The sequence below is a fragment of the Agrilus planipennis genome, unplaced genomic scaffold, assembly GCF_000699045.2.
Source record: "Agrilus planipennis isolate EAB-ADULT unplaced genomic scaffold, Apla_2.0 scaffold112, whole genome shotgun sequence".
Taxonomy (NCBI): Eukaryota; Metazoa; Arthropoda; class Insecta; order Coleoptera; family Buprestidae; genus Agrilus; species Agrilus planipennis.
The window spans coordinates 6,617-15,685 of record NW_020438886.1 but is presented as its reverse complement, the minus strand read 5'-3'; the positions used below and the strand labels follow the sequence as shown (position 1 = coordinate 15,685).

Below are 9,069 nucleotides of genomic sequence, written 5' to 3'. Positions count from 1 at the left end.
CAACGACCGATAGAGTGTTATATTTTTCTAAAATCAATAAAGTCTAGATTTGAAATCTATCATAACTGTTTTATAGGAAACCTAGATTTACCCTCGTTGTTAAAAGGAATCTAATGATATCCATTTACGAAAATGGTAGTTTCACTGACACAAAATAACGAAAACACCTTTTCACTGTTATTTGTTCGATCTTATTTTTAGTTTTTTAGTATTCTGATTTGAATAAGTAATTTCATGACACAATGTTATAAAAGGAATATAAAACTCAGCATATCTGGTTCTATTCCGATTATATTATTGTACATTAATTTATAGTTATCACTATATTAATATTCTAATATCTCTAGTTTTAACATAAGTATGTTTGCAATAAAAAATTTTACGGCTGTTCTGATCAGAATTTCTAGAATTAGTTGAATATTAAATTGGCTTACCAAGGGATGAAATTAACGTGCCGTTTTGTTCATTTGGCATTTTTTGTTTTTCTTTTGTTTATCCTAATTAAACATGTTACACCTTAAGTAAAAACAGAATTCCATTAATTCAACTTTTTTTTTGAAAAAGAAGCTCAAAAAATCAATTGTGCACCATTAATGATAATGCACCTTATTTAACCAAATTTTTATTGTGAGTCAACTATTTAATGGTCCTTGGTATCATGTGAACATTTTTTCGAAATTTATACGAGGTGTTCAAAAAACTAATCTGAATGTTGAGGATTTTTAGGCAACAACAACTTTTTATTTTAAAGGGAACGCTCTGAATATTCTCTCATACTGGAATGCAGATTTTGATTCTGAATCGTTTGGTATATAGGTACCCTAGACCTATAATTTATCCTTAATAAAATATTACTGATTTTTGTCAATTATAGACAATTTTAATATTTTTTAAATATCTTTAAAAGTCTGCCTTTCATTTAATTGTTATTTCAATTGTTGAATGTTTTTGCGTTATGTACGGTCAGTATTAACTGAGTATTGACTTACTTATTTGTGAATTTATATAATTGTATATAGAATTAAGGTATAAATTGAGGGCGGAAATTATACAAATACTGGAATTTGTTTTACACATATGGAAGATATAAGAAAATTGTTGCTCGATCATATCACCTGTTTAAAAAAAATATCCTAACAAATTAAAAATGACAGAAGGTTAGTTTAGAATGGAATCGAGATTATTGCAATTTGGAATTAGATGAAAGAGAAGAACTATGAGAAACCAGTTACTAACAATGAAGAAGATGAAACAGCAGCGTTGTAAATAGTAATACATCTATTCCAGCAGCTACAAGATTCCTAGGAATTTCGCAAATGTCCATTCAAGTTTGAAATTTATGGGTACAACTGAACCATACGTACAGCTACTCCATGAAATAGTGACGAACTTCGTGGACAACCTCCTATAGGCCTCACGCATGAAGCTGGTGGAAATTTTAAAAAGGCGTGGATTCGCGGTGGCAAACGTAGGCAATTTTAGGTATAACAACTACAGCCTTCTTTCTTCAGTATGTCTATCAGGGGCGCAGATTGAATATTTAAAAGCAGAAATAGGCGCAATAATTTAGTTTAACCTGATTTATTTAATGTTATGTTATATAATGAGCAAGTAATAGGCATACAATCCAATACAATACAATACAATAAAATTTATCAAATTCGAGATTATCGTACCATCACGCTAAATTAAATGAGTGCGCTGTAGTCTACAAAAAGATAGAAACGTTATAGTGTCAGTCGAAATTTGTAAGCAACTAATTGTTTATATTTTAATATCCTATTTAAATTTATTTGGTACATAAGCAGTCTAAGAAAATAATTATGATTTCTTATTACTAAACACTGCTGATATAAATTAATGTTATATTTGTATCTTTTTAATTTGCATCGTATTTTTAAAAAAATCTGCCTTTCAAATAGCATGTCAATGAAAAGAATTGATGTTTTAGTTATAAAACCTTTGTAAAAATGGCATGCATCTTTCGTTAGCACAATAATGAAGAAACTAGCTGTGATTTTGAATTATCAAATTAAAATGAAAATTTCCCACTCTTATGCCAACGAAAGGTGTTTATTAATTTTTTCTCAACGGTTCTTTAACTAAAACTTCTTACGTTGCTGTAGGTATTTAGGTACTTAAAGAAAACCAAAAGATAACATAGTACATAAAAGTACAAAATAACTGCAAATTTTAGGATGTTACCTATTAATTTTATAAATGCTTCAACTTTTTAATAACTAAATTCGACAGATCAGATAAATTCAAGTATAAATAACTTATTTATCCTTTAATTTAACGTTGTTTATCGTGTATTCTACATCAAGGCCATTAATAATTCGGCAACGGGAAATTTAAACCACAGAAGCTGTTTATTAACAGACAAAATAAACTTTAAATGTGAACAATTTTTTTTTAAATAACAATAAGATACTTCTTAAATTTATACTGTAATTACCTAGTTTCGTTTAATGTTTAAAAAGTTCAATTTCAATTTCCATTTGGTCGAATTTTATTATTATACCACATGNAGTTGGGTGTGGCAAAGAATATTCCATTATTCGAGGCAGACATCGCAGTTTAAATAAACTACGTAAGATAGATTTACTAAGGCAAATGTTTGTAAGTTTAAGGATACTTATTCCAAAATTTTAATACCTATCACCAATGAATTAAAAACGTAGAATAAAGCATAATTTTTAACATGTATAATTAAATTTTTGTATTCAAAATAAAAGCCGACTTTAAAACTTTGTCTTATGTACAAATTGAAACTAAAAAGTTAAAAATACATCTGTGGAGGTGGAACTTTTTGTCAAATTTAAATAAGACCACCCTTGAGATATAGCCTATTCAATAATAAAAAAGAATAATTAAGATCTGATCATGATCGGCGAAGAGTTCACCTAACATGCACATAAGAAAAAATATAGTCGAATTAAGAACCTCTTTTTTTTTTGAAGTCAGCTGAAAACTGATCTACTCTTTCTATTTATTAAACTTACAAACATTGGGGTAATGCCACAGACAAAAGTTTTGTAAATTAAGAAATGGGAGAGTAATTAATATTTCTATTAAACAAAAAATACGAAATTAATTGTGCATCTAATTTTTTATTGATGCTTGCAACGCGAGTTTATTTTTCCAAATAATCTGGTAACTTTAAAAATAAAACTAAATTAAATTTAAAGCTGATAATGTTAACTAAAACGGCACATACAATCACATTTACTGACAGTTAATTCAGTTCTGATTTTGATTTTTCAATATGAAACAAATAAGTTTACGAATAATTTTCCACAAAATATATTAATAATTTGAAGAAATGGAAAGAAATCGTAAATAAACATTTTACAGAAAATACCTGTATGGCCAAAGTGTTTGCTCACATTAACATTAAAAATGAAACTAGCGCCTTTATTTTAAACTGATTTCAAAATGCATTTATTAGCATCACTTGCAATTATGCATACAAAAAATTTAGAAAATCAATTTTCACCCACATGCACTATTTATAATTGCCAATTTTTTTTTGATACGCTAAAAAAGCATGCGTAACAATAAACATATTGAAAAATTAATAATAAATTCAGACAAATCAGTCTAATTGTAAATAAAGAACGGCTAAGTTTATTTTTAAATAATAGAGATCTCAGAATTTTAAAGTTTTATAAAAACTGGAATGCAAGTGTTAAATCGGTTGTGAGCAATATATACCTAAAATGCATCTATTTTCCGACCATACAGTCCTTCTCTCCCACTTGAAATTCGCGTAAATGAGAATAAAGTAAAATTCGAGATAAAAACTAAGTAACTTAGCTTAGTAGGCACGTGGTACCGGATTTCGAAGTACAAGGGCACTTTCAGCAGATATTATTGGAAGAGAGTTCTCACAGTGGTAGTTAATAAGATGACTGACACTTTGAAACATCCTGTCTTTCGTTCTAACCTGTAAATAAAATTAAAATTAGTAATGTACACTGCTATAAATGTTATTAAATGATTAAAAATTTGGGAGAAAACGTTTAAATTTTCAAGAGAAAACCCTGCATGTTACCTAACTATATAAAAGATTAAAACCCAATTGCATAGAAGAGCCACAGTCTAATTAAGATGAACTGGGTGTCAAAATGTGTTTTAAATTTAAATAAATTAAATAAATGTTTTATTTAACTTAGTTCCACATAAATCCACTCAATTTTTTTTTGTATTATCTAACTGTGAGTAACACAAATATATACTCTTTTATAAATATAAAAAACGATCAAAAAGAAATTATTAGGTTAAAGAAACTAACCACTCCTTCCGGGTCAATCAGTAGAAGGTGCTTTTTGGCATTTTCTTGCATCCCAGAAAGAACATACTGTCCCTCGGAGTTGGGAGATTCCCTAACCAAAAAATCGCCGTCTCTCTGTAGAAGTCTTTCAGCTTCTGCCCTGCTTATTTGGCCGTGAAACCAAATTTCCTTCTTCAATTCTGCAACCTTTTCTTCATCTATTTTCTTTGAAGTTAATTTTGCTTGTGTGAAAGGTTCTGTAAAAAAGCATTAAGTCACTAATTTTATTTGAACTTTGAACTCTTAATCTGTAACAAAATTAAATAATCAATTGGTATGTATAAAATATAAGACAATTTGTATTACTTTTTGCTAAAATTTTCATGTTTTTCAATGTTGTAGCTATTTAGGAGTATATGAATTATTAGAAGTCTACTTACGCATATCAAATATATCTCTATCCCTGGAAAAGACCATACATTCGTTGACATACTCATGTTGCCTTGTATCTATTGCCATTAGTGGTTCGGCACTTAAATCAATTAAGTTAGGACTTTGTACAGGTGGCAAAGTGGTGAAAGGAGGCACAACAGCTGGTAATGGAGGTACTGGTGGTGGACCCACATCAGGAGGAACCTTGCCAGGAAGATCATTGTAATAATCTTTATCTGCATCTCCTCCAGTAGAAGTTCCAGGTTGGCCCATGGCTAGTCTGCAAAAGAACACAAATTACAACTATGGATAACAAGTGTCAATTGTTACTTTGAAGGTAAAAAGTAGTTTCTGTTAATATCATTTTTACATACGCAATTTGAGCAGGTTTCATGTATTGTTTGTATCTTAATTCAAACGCTTGTCCTATAGTGGAGATGACATCCTTTGTAAGCTCACCTCCACATTCCAAGACATAACAAGCACGCCAATCATTCATGTCTTTAGCTATGTAGGCTACAAAGTCCAATGTGTCCTGTTAAGAAATTGCATTGACTACTACTATAAATTAAGGGAAGTTGACTGTCTCATACCGTATCACCACCTGAGGCAAATGAAATACGTGGCATATCATGACTAGCTATAACTTGGCCAGTTTCCAATGATGTTAGTATTAAACTTGAACTTGATATGGTAAGATCAACATTGGTCCCAGCATAATCCATTTTTGGAGTATCTGCTATGCACTGCAACACTTTTTTATCAACCTTTTTTTTCTTATCAGCAGTCTTTAAACCAGCAGCCTCACAAACTTTACTAATACACAATCTATAAAACATTTTGAATAATTTTAGGTCCAACTTTTAACATTTTAATAATCTTACTTTGCTACATTTGATCTATTCTTAAATTCTAACTGTTTCATTGAAACCTTCACTTCTAAGCAACCAATGTACTAAAAAGGAAATATATATTTATAAATCACACAAGTGATTAAAAACATAGTGTTGCTACAATTGCATAATAAATTTATATTTGGAGTAAATTTAATTCAATGAATACAAGGGACTGTAGACCACTAATGGGAAGGGTCAAAAGGGTCAAACAAAAATAATTTAAAATTAATTTATATTTTACTTACTCTAATAACATATGTGGCTCCTTGTTTAGATATCACTTTATCAGAGTGAATCCAGCCTCCTGAAGGCTTAGTAATAAAGGTAGACATGTTCTGCGAAATGTCTGATTAATATCACAGGATTTAGCATTGGGCGTTAACTTTTTTCGTATCCATATTCGTCTAATTTTGGCTTTTACGCCTAAATGCAGTCTTTTTTTGCTAACAATAAGTATTTGTTCTTTATAATTTTGCAACTTTTAAACTAACTAACGAGGCATAAATTTATTTTTACTAGGAAATATTTGGTAAAAACGAACCTTTGGCAGAAATCAGCCTTCCATCTTGAAGATCCGCCTAGAACGTAACCATATCCGATTTCCAATACCCATGTAACAGCCTATTATTATCCTTACAAAAATTTTAGTAAATCATTGCACATAATTTTAAAATAAACTTCTAGAAAAGTTTTACATTTTGTCTGAAAAGAACTTGTAATACTAAATTAAATAAAACACGGGTAGTACCATCAACGAACTACCTACAACTGCAAAATAAGACAAATAAAACGGCATAAAAACTTAATAGAATTAGTAGACGGAAACGAACAAAATTGAATGTAGGTTGGGACATCTGTACGTTTACGATGAAACCTATTCAAATTTGAAAATTCAAATCTATAAAATCATTTGACAACTATTTCTAGACTTTTTAATTATAAGTTGTGTAGCATAATTACTTTTCGATTCTACTGAAATAAGATTTGGCAATTTTATAGATTAAGTTACAGTAAGTGCAAATCTAATATTTCTAATCATTTAGCGCAATCTGACAATAATGAATCAATGTTTAATGGCAAATTGTCACAAAACTAATGGGCTCTACAAAATCGAAGTTCTATATTCAGCTATTTCCTGATAGATGGCAAAATTGAAACCTTAAATAAGTATAAGGTCTCTTTTGAATTGTAAATGTGATGGTAATCTATGGTGGTGGTATAGGCATAGATATAGGTATACATATATTAATGGACGTGCCTTAGCCGTATGTCGTTGTAATAATTTCTTGGCTGGAAGAGTGAGGGAGATGGCGTATGGTTTCGGACTAGTGCTATCTCTTTCATGACACGCCCACGCACTACTGTGAGAGAGATGGATATTGTCCGAAACTTCATTCCATCTCTTTCTTTTGTTGTACCACAATTATGACCGCTAAGGCATGTCCATAAGTAAACGTCGATGGTTAGTCGTGTGCGTAGATGGCCGTGTGATACATACCATCGACGTTTACTAATGGACATGCCTTAGTGGTCTGAAGTGTGATACAATAAAANCCACTCTTTCCTATCCTGAGCTAATCTTCGCATTTCCCCAAAACTAGAACAACCCACATCCTTAACTATTTGTGAACAGTAATCTAATCTAGGCCTACCTCTACCCCTCCTAACTCCCGTTTCTGTGTCTAATATGTCTCTGACTAGACCTTCATGCCTGAGAAGGTGTCTCGTCTATGTTTTATTGACTTCCATAGAGTCCTCTGTTCTCTTACTCTTTCTAATACCTCTTCATTTCTAACCTTTTCTACCCACGGTATCCTCATCATTCGTCTGTAACACCACATTTCAAACGCTTCCAACCTTTTTCTTTTCCGCAACGCCCACCGTCCATGTTTCGAACCCGTACAGCGCCGCGCTCCAAACATACACCCTCATTTGAGTTCGCTTTGTTTTTCCTGGGATATCATAATGTGGAGGTTTCCCGTTGCCTTCCACATCGCAGTATTTTGCATCAGAATGCCATACCGATCCACATGATCCCTACCACCCTGAGTACTGAAAGAGCTGCTGCCCGAAACCGAAAATTTGTTGTATGTATTTCTATGCCTCGTTCATTTTCAAATTTCGAGAATTTTCAGATTTTGAGTGTGTTGGATCATCTAAGATAAATTCATGGATGTAAGGTCATACTTCTCAACGGGGTGACAACCCCTTAAAAATCTCAAATGACATTAAATGTGTGTATTTCGATTCTATTTACAAACATGGTATTGTTGTATGCTATACTTAACGTGAAAACGAATAAGTGGGAAATGTAGATATAATTAAATAAAAAAAGTTCTCAAACAAGTTTTAATTGAATAAATGTTCAAATTGAAAGCAATTCACTTCCATACAGTAATAAAATTTTTGTTCAACATTCTCTCAAATTTTCAAATTTCAAGATCATCGCAAGCAGTAAACTACGATACTTTGGATAAGTTTGCTTCAAAATTGCTCAAAAATATCAAATTAGCAACCACTACTTTCTAGATAATTCTAATAGTAAAATAAAAAAATGCCCAACAACACTAATAATGCGCTAACAATTAAAAATCATAATGGCCAAAGTTTATTTAATTGACATTTAACAGGGGGTTGCCATTTAAAATTCTTGAAGAGGTTAACGCCCTTACATGAATTTACAATCAAAGGATCCCCTTGAAGGCAAAATCGACCAGTTTTTAGGGATTTTCAAAAAAACATGCAGTAGAGAGCTTTCTAGATGGAAAAGCTTTTTAATCAAAATTTATTAATAAATCAGTTTTATAATATAAATCGAATAGTATTAGTATGTATTATTTTTTTTTGTTTAAAACTTAGGTCCTGTGGGAGGTCGGGTTAATATTAATATAAATTAGAGTGTGACAAATTAATTTTGTATATACTTCGCAAACTTTAAATGGCTTAGCGGATAAAAAGGACCACCGTAATAGTCATCAGTACAATTTACTAATTGATTAAACTCCTAATTATTCCAGTAATGCATTTGAGACAATAATTTTAATTTTCTTACATACGATTAATACAAAATATAAACTATTTGAGAGTTAAATAATGTTTCAATAATTAGCTACTATGTTTAAATTAATCGAATTATGATTATTTGCATAATATATTGATGTATTGGTTGTAAAACGTTAATTTATTTTTAGTTTTCAAAGGTAATCCAATAATTTATGGAATAATTTTTAGATAAACTACAAATTCGTAAAAAAGAAATAATCTGTTTTAGAATTAAAATAAATATAAAGGGCCAATTAAGCTGGAAACTATCTGAGAGTTAAATAATATTTCAATAATTAGCTACTATGTTTAAATGAATCGAATTATGATTATTTGCAGAATATATTGATGTATTGGTTGTAAAACGTTAATTTATATTTAATTTTCAAAGGTAATCCAATAATTTATGGAATAATTTTTAGA

The 9,069-nt window shown here is 30.4% G+C and overlaps 2 protein-coding genes across 3 annotated transcripts in view; both read right to left on the bottom strand.

The window, feature by feature from the left end:
- The window catches only part of LOC108742421 (chromodomain-helicase-DNA-binding protein 1), a 21,280-nt gene that overhangs the window by 11,225 nt on the left and 986 nt on the right, over nt 1–9,069 (bottom strand). The window lies entirely within an intron of this gene.
- Nucleotides 3,717–6,401, bottom strand: LOC108742429 (SHC-transforming protein 4). 2 transcript variants are annotated; one of them, XM_018477636.2, is made up of 8 exons: nt 6,146–6,401; nt 5,850–6,047; nt 5,593–5,663; nt 5,302–5,536; nt 5,083–5,243; nt 4,717–4,988; nt 4,298–4,533; nt 3,717–3,949 (listed from the first exon to the last, which is right to left on the bottom strand). In XM_018477636.2, exons 2-8 carry the CDS (start codon nt 5,934–5,936, stop codon nt 3,821–3,823), a joined length of 1,191 nt encoding a protein of 396 aa, XP_018333138.1. In that variant the 5' UTR covers nt 5,937–6,047; nt 6,146–6,401; the 3' UTR covers nt 3,717–3,820. The 2 variants fall into 2 exon arrangements, with proteins under 2 accessions (XP_018333138.1, XP_018333139.1); XM_018477637.2 differs by lacking the exons at nt 5,593–5,663; nt 6,146–6,401 and having other exon boundaries at nt 5,850–5,941.

Coding starts and splice junctions, on each gene's coding strand:
- LOC108742429 (XM_018477636.2), bottom strand. CDS start 5,936: ATGTCTACCTTTATTACTAAGCCTTCAGGAGGCTGGATTCACTCTGAT. Junction 5,537..5,592: donor AATAGATCAAATGTAGCAAA/GTAAGATTATTA, acceptor AATGTTTTATAG/ATTGTGTATTAGTAAAGTTT. Junction 4,989..5,082: donor ATGAAACCTGCTCAAATTGC/GTATGTAAAAAT, acceptor GTTCTTTTGCAG/ACTAGCCATGGGCCAACCTG.